This window comes from Lissotriton helveticus, chromosome 10 (assembly GCF_964261635.1).
Source record: "Lissotriton helveticus chromosome 10, aLisHel1.1, whole genome shotgun sequence".
NCBI lineage: Eukaryota > Metazoa > Chordata > Amphibia > Caudata > Salamandridae > Lissotriton > Lissotriton helveticus.
The window spans coordinates 523,862,196-523,886,644 of record NC_136071.1 but is presented as its reverse complement, the minus strand read 5'-3'; the positions used below and the strand labels follow the sequence as shown (position 1 = coordinate 523,886,644).

The following is a 24,449-nucleotide window of genomic DNA, read 5'->3' as shown; positions in this document are numbered from 1 at the left end:
CAGCTCATATGCCTCGAACATATTTTTCTGTGTGCCTTCAACATCCTGTGAGCCATCACAAGGGTCAGCAGCTGAAAGAAAAAGAAAGTATGGCATACCACAAAGAAACCAATCATTATTTTAGGGGTTATAAACATTCCTGCCTTACCTATGGTCCTTCGTAGTGGCTGTGAACTTGTTTCCATTATGGATACATTTTAAAACCTTTCACTGCTCAGATGTGATTGCCCTAAAAGTGTTAGCACTAAAGAACTTGGGTTTGGCATTATTTTCCTCTCTTCCTTCTGAAGCCAACAATACTCTCCGAGAAGAGGCAGCACACACCAAATATGTCATTATACCTTCCTTTATCACCCTAGATACAAAATGTAAGAGAGATGGTGAAGGGGAGTTTGAGAAGGGCGTCTGACGACACATGTTTAGAGGGTGAGAAGGCCATATCCATGGTGGTAGAAAATGGGACATAGCCTTTCCTACACAATGTTTAAAGAGGAGACATCTAACTATAATCTTCTGTTTGATAGAAGAAGAAAAAAAACTAGAGTTAACAGATGGTTTAGACCAGCTCTTCTAGGGAAGATGGTCTATGAAAGCTGTGGGTTCCCCGTTCAGGTCTTGTCTACAGAGTTTAGCGCTCTGTTATCAAAAAGCCTCTTGTGCACTATTCCAACAACTTACAGTGGGCTTAGAGCCCTCCCAAAGCCTGCCATTGGTTGGTTTGCTTGTCACTCATTTGCTAACTTATTATTTGATGGCTTCCCTTCCTTTTCTTGTGTTTGTCCCTCCTCTCGAGGATATAACTCTTTACCCTCCTATTGATTGGATGATTTCATTTTCATTCAGCACTCAATATGAAATCCCTCATGCAAGCAAAGTGAACCATTTCTTAAAGAGCCCAGCCCAGGAAAGAAGTTTCTCTGCCTAATCTAAAGAGAAATGTTTTGGGACGGCGTGTTGCTTCAATGTTGGAGACGGACGCTAGTTCAGGCTAAAACAAAAACAGGTCTGCCATTTTGTTACCTAGAATAAAAAACGTTGCCTCTGACTAAAAGGAACTTAACGAAAACTTTCAAACAAAGTAAGCACTTTATTTTCAAATACGGTGTCCTCCTTTCACAATGGAATGATAAAAACAAACATTAACAACAAATAAAAGTCTCTCTGCCCCAGGCTCCGTGCAGAGATGCTTAAAGGCAATTTAAAATTAAAACGAGGTGGGGAAGAGGGGCCAGAGCGAGACACTGTTCAGACTCTGACAAGGCTGGCAAAAAGCCCACAGACTGCGGGTTTGGGAGTTGGAATGATATGAAGGTTCGAATGTCTGAAACCTAGTTTGGTGGCGGGGTTCCTTTTTAATTCAACAGCTAAAATGGTTCATAGTTGCCCAAAGTTCTTCCAAACTGAAATTGGTGGACAAAGTGAATGTGCTTAAAAACGTTTCGTTCAAATCCAGAGGGGCTTCCCTCAGTTCAAAGGCTCTTGAAGTGGGCAAGGGAGGGGGTAAGACTTCTTCCGGCAACGAGGTTAGGGCTTTGCCAGCTGTGGAGAGGAGAGGAACAAAGAGCATGGCGTGAACATCTGACTGAGAGACGCGAGGCGTGTGTCCGTCTGTCCTGACAACATTCAAGAGCAGCAGCAGCAGCAACATTGGATTTCTCTGTACAGTGGCAACTATAGTTTCACAGTTCCGGGTGGCAGACTATGATTGCAGAGTCTATAGTACCGCAGGTCATTTACCAGCCGGTGCACATTCTGGGTGAAGGAGGGCAGGTCCTAGAGGAGATAAAAACAAAGACAGAAGCACCGCTGAGAGAGAGACTTGGATATGTATGACATAACTTAAATGGGATAAATGCAGTTCAAACCTGCCTTGTGCTCCAGCTTAATTTGTAAATAAGTAAGGGGCAGGGCCCTAATCAGGAGGCCACTGCATCTTGCACCACCCACTGTACTTACGAGCACTGCCAATGATAGTATTAACACAACTACTAACCATCATACCCCTACAAGTGTGACATTTTATACTATTCCAGGCTTCCAAAGCTATAAGATTGGCTTGGGCGGCAGGTATTAGTAATTTTAAAGTAATATTGAAACAATAAGCAACTGTTGTACTGATCTCTAAATTAGACAAACAGTGCTACCATTTAGCACAAGTGCCGGTGTTGACAATTAACTGCTGGTGCTGAGCACCGGAAACCACCGGCTCAATTTAAGCATTGCTCCCAACACTTTCACCAAGGATGTGCTCTTTATTACTGCAATATCATGGTCAGCCGGAAAGACACTCAATGTTCAGGCCAGGCATTCAGGCGCTGTAGATACGCTAAATGAGTTAACACCTGGCTGCCTGTGCTTAAATTTGCCAGGCTGAAGATTTCACAGTCCAGTGGGCATGACCTCCTCAGCCCAGCAAAGTCTTCTGTGAGCCTACCCCTTATGATGATAGGGGCAGTCACTGATAAGACTCAGACCTGAGCACTTCAGTTTTAAGCCTTGAAGGGCTAAGGGCCAAATGTTAATCAGTGGCACTTGTCAGAGTAGTGTGGGATCAGCAAGTCTCACTGATTTCCATCCTACTGTGATAAGTAAGGGAATGCGGCCTCCTCTCAATGGCTAACCAATGAGAGGAGGCAGAAGTCCCAATGCTCCAGGAACTATAGAAGCTTCCCTCTGGCCACCCGAGATGCAGCCCAGTAAGTTTATTTTTGGTAATGTTGGTTGAGAGCGTATGTGTATGTATGAATGTTTGTGCATACACGCTCTGAATAAGTGTGTTGGTATGTATATGCTGGGTGTCAATATGTGTGTGAAAGAGCATGTGCGCCCACCCACCCCTGCTGCATATTACAGGCTTTCACTTCTGGTCACCCACCTCCAATGTGTCCTGCTGTCCACAGTCTGGTATAGCTTGCCTCCAATATTCAGAAGAAATCTCCCTTATGATTCCTCATCTCTAGAGACTGCTTTTTAAAAGCAACAATTTCTTTACACACAACAATTAAATTAATCGAAAGTTGGGGAATGTAAACAAGGAAGAGGGATCTGGTGGCTTATAAGAAGGCAAGTGTGAGAAGGGTGAAGTCGAAGCACGTGGGCTTGTGGGGGTAGGGAACAGGTGGCTGCAATACAGGGTGCCCCAATAGTATGCAGTACGGAAAGGGAATTAAAAAAAAATGACTATTACAGTGTATCCATTACCACAACAGACAACCAGGTTAGACTCTCTAGTCTGTTATAAAGGCCATCATCGGACTAATTTTATTACTTACCAAGCTGTCAAAGAGCTTACTGACACACACACAAGCAGTATTGTTTATATATCACTATGAGGACCGGCCATTGACCGTAATGAAATGTGTAATTACTATTCTAACTCCAGGTGCGCCTTGATAGTAGGGTAGGTTGTAAAGAGCACCGAAGCAAGTCAAACTGCACTTTTAGTTTTTTGATACACTTGCTTGGAAGTACCTAAAAACACTACGGGGACCGGTCCCCACAAAGATAGTGTTTGTCTGGTTCTGTCAAGGTTAACTCACGCTATGAGGACCGAGCTGGTCCCCACAGTGTGGGGTTCACACACCACACAACATGCAGAGTCAATAGGTTTGGATTTAATCGGTTAACACATGCAGCATTAGCACATTAGAGTGAGATAACAGAGGGAGCCAGGCAGGAGAGGATGGAGAGGGCTTTAGCTGCAAAATAGTCCCAAATGCAGTATGCTAGTAGCACTGGAGTGGAGGCAAAACTATTCACTTAAAGAGCTAATACCATTAAGTGAGAGATCAATACCTACTGGGCTGAGCCAACACATGATTGATAAAGTCTCCAGCCAATGGCTGAAAGAGGCTGGTCGAAAAATGGCAATGACTGAAAGAGGCAGGCTTAAGCTCACTATGTATATTGTTAGCAGTAATTCTGCTTGACAGCAAAGCACCAAAGCTCAGACCTAAAAATGCAAGCTGATGCTTTGACTTCAAAGCGTCCTTAATTGTAAGTTTCTATGTGACAGAATGACAGCACTCCAATGACCAGAAAAATGGTTTATAAAAAGGAAGAGGAGTACAACTGTGGTAGCATCGAATAAAGGCAGACCACTGCAGCACATTACCCTCCAGGTCATCCTCTGCCTCTTACCCGATCCATTTTGAAGTTTCTTCCTAGGACAGTTTTCTGATTGGAGTCTATACCATCACAGGTTCCCAGAAACTCGGGTAGGAAGGCAGAGTAGAAGCTATCAAAGTCGACAGATGCCATGTTATAAATGGCAATGCCAATCTCCTCTTGCAGCAGGTCATGCGACTTATGGATGAGAACTTGAAGTAAGACATTGACGAACTGGAACAGCATGGTTGTGCGGAAGATCTTCTGCAAAAACAAACAAAAAAAGTTATGTTGTGCCAAATGAATATTCATAACTTGCAGATATACTATTGGCACATAGTGAGGGGGAAGAAAACTCATCCTAAAAAGAATATTTTTTTTAGCAACTGTTTCCCAAAAGTATCTACGGTTCTCTAACATTTAATGTTTCATTTTAAATGCCCAGAAATTGAATTAAATATGTAAATTATGTGGTATCTCATCTTGATACTTGGGCGAATTATGTATGTTTGGAAAACACTCAGCAGGAGGTGCATACAAAATACATACCTCCAATATGGAATATGTTACTTACCCAGTAAACATCTGTTTGTGGCATGTAGTGCTGTAGATTCACATGCTGTGGTACTCATGCCATCTAGTGATGGGCAAGTTGTTTTTATTCGAAGAAGTCTTTCGAGTCATGAGTTTTGGTGCCTCCTCCTTCTTGCTGGTAATGAGCAAGTGCATCAACTCCATTGTTAGATTGTATTACCTCATAAAGTGCCAGAGGATGGAATGAGAGGCGAATCAATGTATAGAAAGATGTCCATGAGCAAAAGGAAAGTAAGATAAAAAGGTGACTGCAATGACCACAGGTCTCTGGGAAGGAGGGTGGGTGCATGAGACTCTACAGCACTACATGCCACGAACACGTCTACTGGGTAAGTAACATTTCCAGTTTGAGGCATGTGTAGTTATAGATACACATGCTGTGCTCCCAAGAGCGGTGGCTAACCTGTGCGGTTTCAGTAGTCTGAAAAAGAGTATGGAGTACTGCCTGGCCAACCTTGTCCTGTTGGCAGGCTAGCACATCCACAAAGTAGTGTTTTGTAAAGGTATGTGATGTGGACAAGGTACCTGCTTTGCATAGATCAGCTTATGGAATATTCACCAGGAAGGCCATGAAAGCTCCCTCTTTGTGGAAGGAGTGGGCTTTAGGAGGGATAAAGGTCTCTTAGGTTTAGCACAGCATAGCATTTGGATTCACTTGACTACCCACCTGGAAATGCTCGAGTTGGAGAGGGTGTTCCCATTGTGGAGTTTTGCGAAAGCAACAAATATTTGTTGAATTTTTCTGAAAAGTTTTGTCCTATCTATATAATACATGAGGGTTCGTTTGACATCCAGAGTTTGAAGAGCCCTTTTTGCTACAGAATCTGATTGAGGAAAAAATAGGGAGTTCTATGGTTTGGTTCAGGTGGAACTGAGAAACCACCCAAAGAAGAAATTCAGGGTTGGTGCAGAGGTCAACTCTGTCCTTTTGTACTTGAAAGAAAGGTTTTTCAAGGGTTAGTGCCTGGAGCTCACTGACACATTGAAGGAAAGTAATGGCAGCCAGAAAAGCCACCTTCCAGGAGAGGAGCAGAAGATGGCAATAGTGGAGAGGCTCAAAAAGGGCATCTATGAGTCTAGTGAAGACGATATTGAGGTTTCATGATGCAGCTGGAAGAGTCCGATGAGGGATTATCCTCTTGAGGCCTTCCATGAATGCTTTGATAACTGTAATTCTGAAAAGGGAGATAAGTTACCTATTCTGTAGGTAAGCAGCCACATCGGCCGGATGGAGCTGAACAGAAGTGAAAGCCAGTACGCAAGTTTGTAGATACAACAGGTACCAACAAATGTAGTGTACACTAGCTGTGAGCGGATTAAGATGTTTTGAGTGACAATGATTGGCAAATCATTTCCATCAGGCGGCTTAGCATGCTTGGGTAGTGTGTCTATGCCCTTCTTTCAGGATGGCCATGCATTTGGGTGGTAATTTGAGATATTTGAATTCTAAGAATTCAGGAGCCAGATCGCAAGATTGAGGGACTTGGGACCTGGGTGTCATATTTCTACATTGTTCAGCATGAGAAGGTCCAGCCTGATTGGAAGCCTCTCGTGTGGAACCACCGAGAGGTCCAGAAGTGTTGTGAATCATTTTTGGCGGCCCCAAGTGGGAGCCACCAAAATGAGAGTGAGGGACGTCTGCTGTAGCCTCTGAACCACAAACAGAGCCACTAGGAAAGGAGCAATGTAGGCAAATATACCTGACCAGTTCATCCTTATGCAAAAAGAACCTGTTTCCCAGGAGGTGCAGGGTCAAGACTGATTTGCATACAGCTGGGTCTGAACTGGGGTGGCAGGTGTGAGCAAAACAACGGATTTAACCCAGATCTCCGTCCATCATTTGTTTGTGTAGCACTTTTCGTCCTAAGTGAGATGGGTATGCCCAGACATGGGTCCCTTGCTCACTGTGCGACTGGATTCAAGATAGCCTAGCTGATGTGGGGTAATACCCCGCAACAAGTCCCAGAATGCTGGTTTCTGGTCCAGGGAGGACCTGGCTTGGCAGTTCGGGCTGGACTGTCCCATGAGGAGCAGGGTCTAGACTGATTTGCAAATGGCTGGGTCTAAACTGGGGTGGCAGGTAAGCAAAAGAACAATGGATTTAACCCAGATCTCGACTGGGGTGAATGTATGATTCAACATTATTTGTCTGCGTAGTACCGTTCATCTATAGTACATTGCGCTTGGACTGTGGATGCAAAGTTTGGAATTTTGCTTGTTCTACAGTTGCAAATAGGTCTATCCGAGGAAAACCCCACTGCTAGAAGTTCTTGTGGAGTACTTGAGGGTGGAGTTACCACTCGTTGATTTGTTGCCGCATCCTGCTGAGGAAAAGTTGGCAAAGTCGTTGTCCACCCCCAGGAGGTACTTCCCTCGTAGATGGATTTTGTGATGGACAACCCATTGGAAAATGTGCTGAACGAGGTGAGTGTGTCTTGGCGACCGAGTCACCCCCCTATTTTTAAGATAAAACCTGGTTCTGGTGTTGTCTGTAAGTACAAGGGCGACTTTGCCCCCCAGACAGTGAAGGAAAGATTTCGATGCAAGGTGAAGAGATATAATTCAAAGTAATTTACCTGAAGGCCCTGGTGTTTGGGTTCCCAGTGGCCTTGGACAGGTATATGTTGCAAATGTGCTCCCCACCCAGAGAGGCAGGCATATGTTATGGTCTCCTGCAGAACTGGGTTGCAAAAACACTGCCCCTGCAACATTTTTTGGGTATTCCACCACTGCAGAGTGATGAGTGCGGTGGCTGAACAATACTCAATTGTTTCAATGACCTTCGACTGGAGATCATTGCTGTGCGAGGCATTCCTGCAACTGATTCATATGTAGTCTTGCATTGAGAAATCTTGCAATGCAGGAAACTATCATACCTAAGAGGTGCATAACTGCCCTGGCTGTGACCTGGTCCACTCACCTTCTAGTCGAATGGCTCTCTTCAAAGCACAGCTCTGCCTGGTAGCTGCTGTTGCCCCCGCTGCTGACCCCTGGTCAAGAGTTTGAGGCACGCCTCTGTAGGAGAGTAGGGTCTGCTTCTTATGGTTACTCCCACTTTTTGCTGTGATTCTCTGGTGTTTCGATTTTAGTGTGGCTGTGGACCTGCTGATCAGGACCACAGCCCAGCTGTTCTCTCTCTAAATTGATACCATGTACTTTATGGAACATACCAGATTGGTTACTGGGTCACCCTTTTGAGCCCCTGTATAGTGTACCATAAGTACCCAGGGCATAGGTGCACTCTAGGCCTTCCAGGGGCTGCAGCATGTATTGTGCCACCCCTGGTTTGCCTTCCAAACTGATACCACAGGTCTGTTCACACAGCCTGGGTAAGTTGGTGTATTCACCCCTTACTTAGATGTAGTATACCTATATCTATATGTACATATAGACACAAACACCTATAAGTCACTTCTATGGCAGGCCTTACAAATCCTGGAGGCAGAGTGCTTGGTTTTATGTGAGAGGGTGCCCTAGCACGAGCTGAGCCCCTCTGTAGCTTTCGGAACCATCTCCTTATAGCTGTTCTATGATATAGCCATACCATATACTCTTAAGTGCATTATAATGCTCGCGGTTAATGCTAACTTTGGTTTGGCTTTATCAAAACATGTCGTGTAAGGTGTCAAACAAACACTTTGGAATACTACCACCCCCCGCCAGTTCTGGCGGTGGGGGTAGCATTCCACCCTTCTAGAGGGCGAAGACATGTAGTTACTGGTTTACCCAGCTAAAGTTAAACAGAGCCTCAGCATCACAAAATGGATGCTACTGCCACAGACATCTGAGTCTGACCTCATGTTGCTGGACGAAACTCCGGCAGGGGAGGCCTGGACAATAGGTTGCCTGACCAAGGAGGTGCTGGCACCTCCCCAGACAGGCTTTTGTGTATTGGGGCAGGGAAGTCTGCATTCAGTGAATGCTTTCCAGACACTGCCTGGGGCACACAAGGTGCTCCATGCATTTCCCAGTTTAAACCGGTTGCTGGGGCACTCTGCCCCAGCTCTGGTGCAAAACTGGACAAAGGGAAAGGGGTGTAACCACCCCCTTCCCAGGTCCACCCATAGGAGGTACCTTAAGGATAGTCCAGCCCCTAAACTTAGTATAAGTATAGGAGCCCAGTCACTAGGACTTTAGATTACTCTGGGCGAAACTTTGAAACATAAATCCTGGACCTTCGACATTCCATTTCGACTGGAAGACGGAAGACATCTCCCTTGTGGTCAAGGAGTGACCACCCTGTTCAAACAGACACCAACAGCAACTTTGCCGGTCTGCATTTTCGAGGCTCTCGTCGGACCCCGAAGAATCTGAGACACAGGACACTGACTTCCAGACATCTCTGACCCCGACCTTCGCTCACAGCAAAGCTGAGACCTGTGGCGGACACGAGAGACGTGGGACCGGAACTCCTGGAAATCCAGCATTTTGCAAGCTGCACTCACTTCACGAGGTAACTCAAAGTCATGCATTGGGGTGCTTGAAGCCCCAGACCCGATCACCATTTGCATTGAAGCTCAGAGGCCCCCACTCCGTGAGTGACCCATGGGCCCACTTTTGCATTTAAGCTCGACACATCTTCACGGTTCCAAGTCCGTTGGCTAGTGAGCCCCCAGAAGACTTCCTTTTGAATCTAAGTTGCTTGCCTGGTTGCTCCAGGCTTGCTCCAACTTCCCTACAAAGGAGAAGTTCCTCAGACCTTGCTGGTCTGCACTGAAGCCAATCTCGACATCCTGCGTGGGTTGCGTTTGCCAAGGCTTGTTGGGTCCAGTCCGGATACCGACACCACAGTCAACTAGATCCTTCATGGGACAGCTCAAATCCAGCTCTTGGTTGTCGTCGACGCCTCCTGGTCCTCGTGGCTGAAGAGACAAACTTCACATCTTCACCTGAAATCCCCCGACATCAGGTGGCATCTTTCTATCACCTCCCTGGTCACTGGCAAGTGACCCAGACTCTGTCCCTTCTGCTTTCAGGTTCTACAGATCTTCGATCCACCCTTGGATCCACCCTGACACTTTTCCTCTGGTCGCCTGCAGCACTTCTTTGCAGCTCTCCATTGAAAACGACAACGAAACCTGACACGAAAAGACACCTATGCACCCGGCTTCCATGGGTGAGGTAACACGAGTACTCCGGTGCTCCCGTGGGTCTTGACTCTCGAAGTGTCCTAGTTTAAAAGGGTTCCATCGTAGTCCATCCGAAAGTGTCCTTAAATTGTATATTTGTAACTTCTTCGTTTCCCATAGAAAGTCAATGGTAACCCGCGGCTGTGTTTAGACACTGCATGCGTCTCCAGTGGGCCTCCTATTTCCTAACGTTTGGTTGTTTAGAGTAGCCCCAGCGATTCCACAGGCCCCAGGCCTGTTTTCCAATTCTCTCGTGGTTCTTATACCACTATTTTAGTATATGGTTTGTGAGGCCCTTGGGGCATAATGTATACTGTGCAACTTATCGTATAGTAATTGAGTAACTTGCATTGTACTTTTACCTCTGACGTCATAAAGAGTGCAGAGGGATTGTGTTTAGAATAAATACATATATATTTGATATATACCTTGTGTGGTGTCCTTTCATTTGGTACTCAAGGGATTATAATTGGTAAAACAACTTGCTTAATACGCTCTCTGAAGTCTTAGCCTGATGACTGCTGGTCCGTGCTACCACTAGGATAGCTTTCTATAAGGTTGACTTTACAACCACCATCAATAAGGGTCGATTAGACTGGTGCAAGTTGCCCACTAGAACTCTGGACATCATATGCCAGGCTAACTTATCACAGCCTCCACCCACAGGCTCCTGCCTGCAACTCATACCTGGTGGTCTAGTGGTAGAGTGTCACTGCCCTGCTGCTGGGGTACTCCTCTTTCTCTTTCTGCTTTTTCTGCCTTTCTTCTGCTTTTTTTTTTTTACTTTTTCCCTTTCTTCCCTCTCTCCCTCGCCTGTGTGATCCCCACGACCCTGCCCTCTCTAGTGACCTAGTCCTCATTTCCAGCATTTTTTGGTCGGCTACCTGGCGGAAGCAGTTCATTGTAGTTTTCTGACTGCGTGCAGCAGTACAGCACATCATGCGACCATCGCTTCACCGTGGGTGTCAGCCCTCTCATCCAGCACTGTGCCACCACCCATTTTGCTATAAACATGCCCATATCCACCAACCTCCACGTCGCTTTAGGTAGCTTTTTGGAGTATCCCAGAAGTGCCACCGCGGGATCTGGGTCCAGCGTCACCTCTACTATTCTACTCAATTCCCTGAATATCTCTTCCCAGTACGCGTATATTCCCGGGCATAGCCATGCCAAATGAAGGAAGTCTGCTGTTGGAGCATGGAATCTCTTACATGTCGCTTCCTCCCGTAGCCCATACCTGCAAAGCCGTTCTGGGGTGTAATATACCCTATTGATGTATTTGAAGTGTATGAGGCGGTGCCTGCCATGCAGCGTGACTCTCCTAGTGTTCGTACAGCAGTATCGCCACATTTCATCATCTATCGATATTTGTAGGTCCCTTTGTCATGCCAGCCTTGCTGCCGTGTACCGATTCTCACTGTGGGTCATTGCTAATTTATAGTTATTTGTTACAATCTTGCGTGGAGATTCAGCCTTAATCACATAGGTAAGTTCCGGCACTTCCGGTGGCTCATCTAGATCCTCCCTTGGCTGTTCCAACAGGGATCTGCGTACTCTGTACAATTGAAATCGCTGTAGGGCTGTGCCCTCCCCCACAGCCTTCCAGGTCTTTACTTTCCCGTCCTGAAACAAATCCCCTGCCACCAGAACATTCATTTTGTGCAGGGAGGCAAACATAGTGCCCTCTCCATTGGCATATTAGGTGAATACAACAATACCCCTCCCCGCTGCTGCAGTAGGCAGTGCCAAGCGTGATTGGTGGCAGTTATTGAGTCTAGTATTCCGGTTCTACGGTGACCGGTTTGAATACAGTCGCCGCTAAGGGAAGGGGATCAGCAAAGAGATTTTCCATTCTGACAAATGGGATATTCGGGTCACCATGAATGCAGATATGCATGTGGGCTCCCTGTGCTGCTCTCTAAATACAGCTCGAAGTCTGGAGCACCCAGACCTCCCATACTGTGTGGTAACGTGAGGACTTGCCATTTGATCCGGGCCCGTTTGCCCGCCATGCAAGCTTTGTCATAGTTTGTGTCAGTCTCTGAAAAAAGACACGCGGGAGCACCATTGGTATATTTATGAACAGGAACAACCTAGGTAACACCACCATCTTCATAATTGAGATGCGTCCCACGAGGGAGAGTGGGAGCCGGCACCAGGCTTCTACATCGTCCTCCAATTTGCTAATGGCCACACCGTAGTTCTCTCGGAACACTGTTTCCGAGTCCGTATGTAGCTGAATTCCCAAGTACCTGACGGGGTCTGTATACCACTGTAGTGAGAATTCCATCTCAAATTCCATCGTGGTCGGAGTAAGAGGGAAAGCTATGGACTTTGCCAAGTTTACTTTTAAGCCACAGAGCTCGCCAAAGTGTACCACTTCTCTAAGTACTGAAAACAAATTATTCTCGGGGTCACAAACGTATAACAGCGTGTCATCGACAGAAGTGGACACTACGATCTTGTATATCGGGAAACCAATGCCATCGTTCCCATGGTATTCTCGGAGTGCGCATGCCAGCAGCTCCGCAACTAGGGCATACAGCAAGGGAGATAGTGGGCAGCCCTGTCTGGTCCCTCTAGATATGGCAAAGGAGTCTGTAACCAAGTTGCCCACCCGAATCCTCGCCATGGGGCTGTTATACAAGGTACCGATCATTTGCAGGAACCCCTGCCCCACTCCCATTCTCGACAATACCCGTCTCATGAAGGGCCACTCCACGGAGTCGAAGGCCTTCTCCATATCTAAAAATACTGCAACTGCCTTAGTATCCTGCTTTACATGCTGCATTGTTCCAAAAACAGTGCGGATGTTATGCATCAAATTCCTGCTCGGGATAAATCCCGCCTGTTCCGGTGCCACCAGTTGCGGAGCTAGGAGTGCCAGTCGACCAGCCAAAATTTTTGCATATATCTTAGTGTCTACGATTAAGAGGGAAAGGGAGCGGTACGAACTGCACTCCGCCGGTGGTTTACCCGGTTTGGGGAGGGCCACCAAAATTGCCTCCCTCATCGACTGAGGCATGCAACCCGTTTCACACATATCAAAGAGTGCTGCCAAGTGCAGGAGCATGCGGAGGGTGTTGTAACAGGAGGAGGAGACGGCGTTGACCTGCTTGGACATGGAGAGGGAAGAGTAGAGGATGCATACTAGATTGCGTGCGTGGTCGGTGGGTGTTGGTGCTATACCCAGTGTGGTCTGCCACCAGAAGTCGTCCCAGGCTGAGGGGGTGGATCCGAGGATGAGGACCTCTGTCTTGTCCGAGTTTAGCTTAAGATGGCTGCTCCTCATCCAGTCGGCGACGGCCTTCATTCCTTCGTGGAGGCTGGTTTTGGCCGTGTGTGGGTCCTTGGTGAGGGAGAGGATGAGCTGGGTGTCGTCGGCGTAGGAGATGATGTTGAGGTCGTGGTGGCAGGCCACTAGTGCGAGGGGGCCATGTAGACGTTGAACAGCGTCGGGCTGAGGGATGAGCCCTGGGGGACGCCGCAGATGAAGTTAGACTTCTGGAGGAAGGTTAAATGCTGTCAACTGTCACCGCTCAATCTCCACGCAAGGAGGTGGAGGCTGGACAGGTTCGGGTGGAGGACCGCTCCCTGCTGCTGCAACAAAAGATCCCCCCGAAGGGGCAGTTTGATCAGAGGATCAAGGACCATGTACAGGAGCTTTGGATACCAGACTCTTCGTGCCCAGTCCGGGGCCACAAGAATGACTTGGGCCCGGTTGCCCTTGATCTTCTTCAGCACTCTGGGTAGAAATGGTATAGGAGGAAAGGCATTTAGAAGACCGCAACTCCACTCGCGATGAAAAGCGTCACCGATCCTGTGCCGCCTTGGAAATTCCAGCGTGCAGAACTGCTGACATTGCGCGTTCTCTTCAGTGGCAAATAGATCTATCCAAGACTCTCCTCAAAGCTGGAATTCGTGATTCATCATGCACCGGTGCCTGAGTTTTTTCGCCCTGCCGTTCAGAGAACCTGCCAGGTGTTGAACCACCAGGTACATGCCCTAATGTTCCAGCCACTTCCAGAGGCGAAGTGCCTCCTGACATAAAGTCCATGACCCCACCCCACCCTGTTTGTTGCAGTACCACAAGGCGGTGGTGTTGTATATGAACACCTGCAATACTCTCCCTTTGACAGAAGGAAGGAATGCCTTCAGTACAAGACGAATCGCTCGAAGCTCCAGAAGGTTGCTGTGGAGTCCAGACTCCGCCGGAGCCCAGAGGCCTCTGATCTCCACATCTCCCATGGGCCGCCCCATCCCAGAAGTGATGCATCTGTCACCACTGTGAACTCTGGCTGGGGAAGTGAGAGGGACCTGCCGTTGACTCAATCCTGGTTCGTCAGCCACCACTGCAATTGATGTGCAGTGCTCTCCGAGATCTGGACACAATCAGAAAGATTCCCCTGATGCTGTGCATACTGTAACTTCAGGTCCCACTGCAGAGCCCACATATGCCACCTGTCATAGTCCACCAGCAGGATGCATGAGGCCCAGTAGCCTCAGGGTCATTCTGACCAAAACCCGGGATAGAGGCTGAAAGATTGGAATCATAGCCCTAATATCCCGAACTCGCTGCTCGGGAGGTAAGCCCGAAACAGCGCTGTGTACATAACCACTCCAATGAAAAGGAGCTTCTGAGAGGTAATCAGGTGTGACTTCAGCACGTTGATGGTGAACCCCAGTGAGTGCAGGAAGTCGGCCGTAGTCTAGAGGTGGGAGACGACAGCTTGGGACGTCCCCGCCTTCAACAGCTAGTCCTCAAGATAGGGGAAGACTAGAGCCCCTGATCTCCGCAGATGAGCTGCGACCACCGCCATCACTTTCGTGAACACCCGAGGGGCGCTGGTAAGGCCAAATGGGAGCACTGTAAACTAGGTGCTCGTGGCCTACCGTGAACCATAGGTTAACACCTGTGAGCTGGCAGAACGGGGATGTGAAAATAAGCGTTCTGCAAATCCAACGCTACCATCCAGTCTCCCTGGTCGACGGCAGACAGGACCTGAGATAATTGACACATTTTGAACTTCTCCTTCCGGAGGAAGGGGTTGACGTTCCTGAGATCCAAAATAGGAAGCAGGCCCTTGTCCTTCTTGGGCACCAGAAAGTAGTGGGAATAACAACCACAACCTACTTCTGGGCCAGGAAATCGCTCGATGGCTCCCTTGGCAAAGAGAGCCGTAACTTCCTGTTGGAGAAGGGCCAGGTGATCCTGCGACAAGCAATGGAGTCGAGGTGGCATGGGTGGAGGGGTAGTCTTGAAGGGACGGGAGTAGCCCCTTCGGACTAGCTGCAAAACCCACCTGTCCGACATGATGTTGAGCCAGTTGGGGAGGTGAAGGCGAATCCTGCCGCCCACTGGCAAATTATGGCCCTGAAAGTTGGACTAGGAGGGCTTGGAGGCTACTGCAGAGGGGGCGCTGGTGGACTGGCCCGGCAGTCTGCTTCGCGCTGTTTGAGAGGGAGGTTGCGGGACCGGTTGCGGAGCCATCACCATCACACCTCGTCGAAGTGTTCGTCTTCGGGTAAGTCGAAGCACAAGAAGAAGGCAAAGAAGCACGCCGCTCTCCGCGTTCTCCCTGTCCGTCGGCCGATGCAATATATGGAAGGTAGTCGTCCAGCTCCGCCCGCTGAGCCGGTTTGGTCGACTCCGGCCTTCCCTCCCTTCCCAGGAGCCGGAGCAACCACTGCCTAACTTTGTAGCTTTTACGAAGCCCTAAACTCCATCTTTGGGCATCCTGACTCCACTGGCGCACCTTGGGGCCGCGCTAACTCGTTCGGAGGCTCTAGGCCTTCAGTGCCGGCAGCTTCAGCTTCGGCGCTGCAGGGCCCCCAGGGATCCTGGCCTGGATCGGATCAGCGCTGGTCAACCTCGTGACACCTCCCCTGGTGCCGAATCCAGTGACCACGCCGATACCGGTTGTGTCCCCAGCCGACGTCGAACCCAGCCTCCCCTTCGATGTGGACACGGAGCCGGACCGCAGTCGGCCGATGGTGGGTCCCACGTCACTGGCCGCGCAGAGGCTGGACAGCTTGCGCAGGCCTGTGGCTCTGGGTGGAACGTGGTGAAGCACCCCTTCTTAGCAACGAAAGAGGCGAAAAGCAGACTGCGCAGGGTGAGAGGTGGAAGCGAGGCCCAAGGATGTGGGCGTAGCCCTGGAGTCCTTAAAGCGCTCAGGTGCGTTGTCTGCTTTGTCGCCGAACAGACAACGGCCATCAAAGGGCATGTCCAAAAGAGTAGCTTGGACATTGCCCGAAAAGCCAGTGCACCTCAGCCAGGCGTAGCGTCTTAGGGCTACGGACGCTGAAATCGTCCTGCCCAGCGAGTCGGCAGTGTCCAGCCACATCGGATGGCGTACTTCGCTGCGTCACTCCCTTCGGCCACCGCATAGGAGTGCACGGACCAGGAAACCTCAGTTCGCTGTAGCAACACAGAATGGGAGTAATGGCCCAAGAGACATGCGGTGTTCATCTACCGCAGTCCTAAGCTGGAAGAAAAAAACATTTTCTCCCCAAGATGGTCCAGCTTCTTGGATTCCCTATCAGGTGGTGCAGTATGGACTGTGCCCTTGGAAGTCGAGGCTTGGACCACCAAGCTCTCAGGGGTGGGGTATAGGGAAAGGAAAATGGGGTCGCCCGGGGCCAGGCAGTGCCGTCAGGCAATCATCCTATCCACAGGAGCCCCTGTTTTGGGCTTGGACCAAGTGCCCAAAAGGATGTCAGTAAGAGCCTCAATGAAAGGCAGCAGGGGCTTCGAAGAGGCCGCTGCCGGCTGAAGCACCTCAGTCAGGAGGTAAGTCCGGACTGCCACCGTAGGAAGCTCAAGGTTTAAGGCCTCAGCCGCCCTACGCAACACCACTGCGTATGATGTACTCTCCTCCTTAGCCACTATGCTAAGGTCTGGGGAGATGTCCGGACTTACCTCCTCACTGGCCACATCAAACTCCCCTCTCCAGTCTGGTTCTTCTAACTGGTCTGCCACAGGTTCCACAGACCCCTCCCAGTCCTCCTCACCCTCCTCTGGTAGCCACTCAGGGCGATAGGGAACACCAGGGAAGAACAGTGGTACCAAAGTACTGGTCGGTGCCGGTCCAGACGTCTGTCGACGCCAGTCCGGCTCCGTGTCCACATCGAAGAGGAGGCTGGGGTCGACGTTGGCTGGAGACACAACCGGCATCAGAGGGGGTGGAGGCGTGGGCACTGGATTCGGCGCCGTCGGTGTCACAAGGTTGACCGGCGTTAATCGGATCCAGGCCTGGACCCCTGGGAGCCCTGAGGCGCCGGAGTTGAAGCCATCGGCACGGAAGTCCTAGAGCCCCCAGCCGATTCCGCGGGGTATGTAGGCGCGGCGGCGGAGTCAGGATGCTTAAAGATGGAGTGGAGGGATTCGAAAAAGCTACGAAGTTGGGCAGCGGTCGCTCCGGCTCCCGGGAAGGCCGGAGTCGACCAAACAGGCTCCGCGGGCGGAGCCAGGCGACTACCTTCCACATCCCGCATCGGCCGACGGACGGGGAGAACGCAAAGAGCGACGTGCTTCTTTGCCTTATTGTTGTGCTTCGACTTACCCGAAGACAAAGACTTCGACGAGGCGTGGTGGTGATGGCTCCACAACCGGTCCCGCAACCTCCCTCTTGACCGGGACGTCGGATGGCGCGGAGCGTACTGCCGGGCCTCGAGAAGCTTTAGGGACCGCTCCTGCAAAGACTTCGGGTTCATGGCCCGGCAGTCGGAGCACAACTGTGGGTAGTGGTGCAAACACCAAAGGCACACGAGGTGCGGGTCCGTAACAGACATCAATTTGCCACAGGAGTCGCAAGCCTTGAAGCTGGTTCGAGGACTTTCCTACGTGCACCAGAAGTCAAACGACTTAAAAGATGTTGACAAAAAGTTGCAAAAAGAGAGTCAAAAAGTAACTTGAGCTGCTGGGGTCCTGATTAGCAGGATCCCAGCTGACTACAGTCAAAAACACAGACAACAGCCAAAGAGTGGGGTTAAACATGAAAAGCAGATCCTACTTTCCTGCAATTTTCATATGGTCATACCTTTTCTACAGGAGGGCATCTTTATGACTGCTCTAGACCTGAAAGATGGGTACTTCCACCTACCAATACACCTAGCGCATCAGTGCTATCTCAATGTTGTAGTCGGCGTCAAACATTAGCAGTTCAAGGTACTCCCATTCGTTGTCACTACAGCTTCCCAAGTGTTCCCAAAGTGCCTCACAGTAGTAGCCAGACAACTAAGTCGGCAGGGCATTCATGTCATCCCTTATCTGGACGGCTGGCTCATCAAAAATGCCACACGCCAACTATGCTGCGACCACATGCAGACCACTAAACATAATCTACACAAGTTAGGATTCATGATCACTGTCACAATAAAATGATGCAATGAGGGTGGTGATGTATGGTGGGTGTGGCGAAGGCGAGATGCACACAGTGGTGGTCGGTCCAGAGGAGTTTGGTGGTGTGGCTGTAGGTGATTTTCCTGATGGCGGAGAAGACGCAGCAACACAAGTTCTGCAGCTCCCCGGATGTATCTTTTCTGCAATTTTGAGGACCATATCCCTCGTTGGAGCTGCAGTGACCATACCCCTGTGAACCGCATCGACTTGCAGTTGACAAAGCTTGTTGGCTCTGCACTCCAGAGCTTTAGACTACAAGAAGCTCCAGCACCTCATCCCTCGAAGATCAGCGTCCTCACTGCATCCCTTGCATCGTGGACCTCCATCTTTGGTGATCTACCTTAGGTCCTCTTGCTACTCCTATGCCAAAGGTCTTCCTTTGCAGTGAGTCACTTGGACCTTGCTGGGTTCAATGTTTGCATCTTTTCACTTTCCATGCCATTTGTAGATACCACGGCTTGTTGACACCAACCACCTAGACACCGATGTTTGACGTGGGACAGCTCGTTCCTCAGCGTCGCCTGGTCCTCACAGATGCAGTAACAAGGTCACAGTCTTCACTCCTGAACCTCCTGACATTGGTGGGCATTGTGCTTCCGTGCCTCCTGGTCACCTCCGAGTGGCATAGAATTGGTCTCCTTTGCCTGCAGGTTCTCATCTTCAAGAATCCACCCTTGCATTCCACCGGACTCCTTCACAGGCTTCTCCAGAGGCACCTTCTTAGTAATCTTCCATTGTCGTCTATAGCAGGTTCCGATGTCACTTCACTCCTAGGAACCTGGCTTTCTTGGTGCATATAACCTAGTTTCTGGAGCATCCGCGGGTGGGGTGGCTCTCCAACATTCCATCTTCCAAAGGGTTTCTTCGGGGTTCTCTGAGAAGGGTCCTTCTTTAAAACTGCAACCGCGACTTCTCCATTGACTTCTATTGGGCACGCAACTTCTTTGAGCAGTTTATGTGCTCTGGTGTAAATATGTGTTTCCAGGCTGGTTTGGTGGTTTGTGTGGAATTCAGCTGACGCTAAAGGTTGCTTTTTGCCCACGTGGATTTCCTGCTGCCTGCTGCCCACTCCTCGCGGCCCCCGCTTCGCGGGAGCCGCTCGAGGCAACAACCTCATAGGACTCCCTGACTTCGAGAGGAGCCGTCGAGGGACGCTATCAACCCTGCGGGACTGCGAGGACCAGCGGGCGCTGCGCTCTTAGACTCGCCGCAGCTGGTCCTCTTCCCGCCCCCTCCCGCCTGGATTAAAAGAACTGAGGGCAGGGTGCATCTTGTGCTGACGCTAAAGGTTGCTTTTTGCCCACGTGGATTTCCTGCTGCCTACTCCTCGCGGCCCCCGCTTCGCGGGAGCCGCTCGAGGCAACAACCTCCTAGGACTCCCTGACTTCTAGAGGAGCCGTCGAGGGACGCTATCACCCCTGCGGGACTGCGAGGACCAGCGGGCGCTGCGCTCTAAGACTCGCCGCAGCTGGTCCTCTTCTCGCCTCCCTCCCGTTACTTATAGACAGCCCCAGACGCGCTAGCGGGACGCGCGCGGGGCAAAGCGTGGAGCGAAGCCCGGGCCGTTTGAGGCCGTTCGAGGATCGGAGAGACCGGGACCGGGCCACTCCTCCTGGTCGGCTAACCTACATAGGAACGGATTACCCAGATATTGGAATGTGCACCAGAGAAACTAGGAGTAAATCTTCCATGGCTGCAGCAGGAGCCGTCAAAGGTACTATTGACAATTATTTTGTTAAAGCAGGATCGCTCCTGATAGAGGACATTGAAGTACTCGAGAGACGGACTTCGCAGGAAATAGACTGGGTAAGGAGATCATCTATGGGCCCAATGGCCCAAGCCAAGACTCCCGAGCGAAGGCTAGAAGCGACCAACTTAGGACAGGGGGCTTTGAGGGCCAACCAATCACCAAATCAATTACCCAGTAATCCAGACTTTACAATGGAGGCCTCAAGTGACCTTGAGGACATGATCCTAATGACTCTACCTACAGGCCAAATACCCCAAACACAACTTGAAACCCCGCTTTCAATTGCTGAACTTAACACAGTTGTAGTTACTACTAGTGAGAATGATTCTGACCTAACAAGGGGTGTTAGGGAAGGAGCTATTAAAAAAAAAAGGAAGAAAGGGGGTCAGAACAAGGGAGGGAGAAAGCCAAAAACCCCTAAACCCAATCCTGCTAGGGATGATGTCAGTGTTGGCGATACCAATCCTGCCCTGCTAGACAAGGATAGTGAAATGGTTTTACCATTAGCCACTATTTCTACGGAATATTCTAGTGACGACATCACACTGGCAGATATAGGCACACTTTTTAGGTCTCTGCTAAGTCCCCTTGAGGCTCGTCTGATAAAGATCGAGGCGAGGCTGGTTAACATTGAAAAATCTACAGTCCAGCTAGCAGACTCCCTGAAACTAGAAATTAAGGGTGCCAAAGGGGACACGGACGCAAAGCCCAAAAGGGGAACTGAGCCTACAACAACAATGAAGAAAAAGGGCCCAGCCACTCAAGAAACAAAACCCAAATTAAACCAACATAAGATCCTCAAACCCCCGGCTAACTCTAATACAAATATCCCTCCCGCAAAAACTCAGTCTGTATGGATTCCACCACCAAACAAAACTATACTTCCCAAAGATATTGCTATTCTCCCGGACAAACTACAGAGTGAACTAAAACCTCTAGACAATATACAAAATACTGCCCGGAAAACTAAATCTGTGAATCTACTACCAGAGGCGTCCCCCTACACGGTCATCTTAGCAGGGGTGCCTGAGCTAAAACCCACGGCCACAGAATCGACCGCTTCTCTTAAAAATAAAGTCATCAGCTGGCTGTCTATACACAGACCTCTCCCCCAAGGTATAATTAGTGATGTTCTCATGGTCAGACGGGTTACCTGGGTGGGATACACGAGAAAAACAATCAGAGGAGACTGCGTCCTGGTTACTTTTAGAGAACCGAGTACAGCCTCCTACATCTGCACCTGGCCCCCCGAGGATCAAGGAAGCGACATCCAGCCCCTCCCTCTCTCATTCTTCTATCCCTCGAATGCATATACATCGGAGGATCAGAGATGGGGGAACTACCAGGAAACGTTGGGAGAATGGGAGAGTAACCGTAGTGAGAGGAGGGAACCACATTATTATAGGAGTAGAGTCCCTGAATACTTTCCACCATATGGAGATGAGGAAGGATGGGAGACTACCACCAGGAGGAGGGGTGGAGGGGGGGTGCCGTTAGAGGAGTCCCCGGGCCCCATAGAATCCATTACCCAGCCTTCCTCCCTATCCACAATAGGTATAGCAGCCTTGAAATGGTTGACTGACAGTTTGAGCTTCAAGGGAGGGACCAGCTCCAATCTTACTGGACAGACGAGAGCGATGAAAGACCCACCCCCCTTGAACAAGCCCCGGTTGCATGGGAACACACAGAACCTGTAAACCGCCAAGATCCCGGGTATTCCATAGTGGATATATCCGACTTTGACGGCAACATACGGTTGGGTCAGGGGGAATTGCCATCTTATCCCATGGCCAACAGTGGTACAAATGAGAACAACCACTCCGATATAGGGTCACCTATCAGACCCCAATCTCTGACTCTGATCTCATGGAACGTGGCCGGGTTGGGCAACAAACTAGACTGTCAGGAATGGGTTTCTTTCATCAACTCAAAAAGCATCTGCCTCTTCCAGGAAACCTGGGCGAGAGAGGAGCTCACATTCCAGGGGTTCGCAGTATTCTCTAAACCAGCCAAATGGGGGGGCCGGGGAAGACCATCTGGCGGGCTGGCAATTTGGGTAGCATCACATCTGGGCTGCCAGGCCAGCTGTCTAACTGTAGACTCAGATGATATACTAGCTGTTCTCTTGGAATGGCCAAACTCCTCCAAACTGGCGGTAATAAATGTGTATTCAAGACCCGTAGCCATGTCACGTGAATCAAATACCATCGAGGAACTCTCCGCTTTTTTAAGTGACATTCCAGGGGAACTCCACTATGTGGTTGGAGGGGACCCAAACTCGCATTATGAGCCATTATCGGGCCTTCGCGATGGACCCTCCCTTGAGGAGGATTCAAGGTGGTTGATACCTGCTCCGGTGGCACCTCCACCAAGAGCTTGGACTCCCCTAGCTCTCCAGATTACCGCCCTTACCCTAAATCAAGGCCTAAGGGCCTGTAATGGGCGCATTAAATCAGATATGCCAAGCAAATGCACTTTTAATAAAGCTGGTAGCGAATCAAGATTAGACTACATACTCGTTCAACTGTCATCATGGTCACAAATCATCGACTTCAAGGTTATTGATAGACGGGATAGTGACCACAATGTCCTGGAGCTTGAATATGCCCTACCAGGCATCGAGGATATGGGTCGGGGTAAACAAAGTTTAAAGTCAGGGCTACTCCTGGAAAATAATCGAAGGAGAGTAAGGTGGGCGAAACTGGCCACTACTGGCGACAAGTTAGCTAAACTCTATGCCAGAATCACCCCGCTGCTGGAGAGGGCTTTTGCTATTGGTGAGGAACTCAGTGATGGAACCAATAGAGACTTGTTAGGGCAGACCCATGTAGAATTAATAAACACCATGGAGCTAGATCTATTCGTAAAGGGGAGGGGTAAAACTAGCGAAACAAGCAAGAAGACCTGGTATAATGCCATATGTAGGGACTCCAAACGCGAACTGCTATCTGCAATAAAGGCGGGCAGAAGCAGGGAGGAGATCCAATCTAGGAGAAGGGCACACAAGAAATTGTTGGTAAATGCCAAGGCTGAATGGGACCAACAATACTGGGAGGACCTTTCTAGCGCACTTGTTACCAGAGATTCTAGTAAATTCTGGCGGATAGTACACAACAGAACGGAGGATCTCACCTCGGCAATTGAGCCCAACATAGCTCCGAGTACATGGCAAAATCATTACCAGTTATTGTACGCAACATAGGATGAGGTCCCGAGTGCATTCCAAAACACGATAGTGATTGACCCTGAGGGTGAACTCTTTACGGAAAAAGAAGTTCGGGCTGCCATAGCGGGGTTGTCAACAGGGAAAGCCCCGGGGCTTGATGGGGTACCGGGTGACCTATTCAAGCAGGATCAGGGGTATGGGCCCCCTATCTCCTGCTGATATTCAATGCGGTCCTCAGGGGGATGGAGGTCCCGGATACTTGGCTGGGCGCAGAGGTGGTTCCCATATTTAAAAAGGGATCCCCTCTGCTCCCAGCCAACTATCGTCCAATTAGCCTCATCGACGTATCCCAAAAGCTCTTCGGTAGGCTAATCCTGGACCGGTTGCATAACTGGTTGGAGGAGACAGACACCTTGACCCCTTACCAGGCAGGATTTAGGAGGGGGGTGTCCACAATTGACCAAATTTTTAGGCTGAACCTCATATATTGGAGGACAGCATTAATCGAGGGCGGCACTCTGTACACGATTTTTGCGGACTTACGTGCCACCTTCGATTTGGTGCCAAGAGCAAGAATTGGCTTGGTAGTTTGGTCTGCCCTGTTCCCATGATGCACTGGGCCAAGGCCAGACTAATTTGCATGTAGCCAGGTTCTGAACTGGGATGGTGCAGTGAGCTAAAAAACGGTGATGGATCAAGCCCTGATCTTTTGACTGGGTAGGAGTGTTCTGCTTAATTCAGATACTCTGTCCATCACCACCCCCCTTTTTGAATCGTTTTAGCCACCACAAGTGTGGAAGGGTATGCTCAGATGTGAGTCCCTTGCTCACTGCACCATCAGGATTCAAGCAAGCCGGGCCGAAGACGGCTGTAATGCCAGAAACCGGTCCCCGGAAGCTTGTTTTCTTTCCAGTACAGAATTGGCTTGGTAGTTTGGTCTGCCCTGTTCCCATGATGCACTGGGCCAGGGCCAGACTAATTTGCATGTAGCCAGGTTCTGAACTGGGATGGTGCAGTGAGCTAAAAAACGGTGATGGATCAAGCCCTGATCTTTTGACTGGGTAGGAGTGTTCTGCTTAATTCAGATACTCTGTCCATCACCACCCCCCTTTTTGAATCGTTTTAGCCACCACAAGTGTGGAAGGGTATGCTCAGATGCGAGTCCCTTGCTCACTGCACAATCAGGATTCAAGCAAGCCGGGCCGAGGTCAGCTGTAATGCCAGAAACCGGTCCCCGGAAGCTTGTTTCCTTTCCAGTAAAGAATTGGCTTGGTAGTTTGGTCTGCCCTGTTCCCATGA

The 24,449-nt window shown here is 49.7% G+C and overlaps 1 protein-coding gene across 1 annotated transcript in view; it reads right to left on the bottom strand.

The window, feature by feature from the left end:
* Nucleotides 1-1,067: 1,067 nt before the first annotated feature.
* XPO6 (exportin 6) overlaps nucleotides 1,068-24,449 on the bottom strand; it is a 654,194-nt gene continuing 630,812 nt past the window's right edge. Inside the window, exons 23-24 of the mRNA XM_078663046.1 lie at nucleotides 4,141-4,371; nucleotides 1,068-1,773 (exon numbers count right to left, since the gene is read on the bottom strand). Coding sequence (XP_078519172.1) covers nucleotides 1,672-1,773; nucleotides 4,141-4,371 — 333 coding nt within the window. The 3' untranslated portion in view covers nucleotides 1,068-1,671. The remainder of the gene's footprint in view (nucleotides 1,774-4,140; nucleotides 4,372-24,449) is intronic.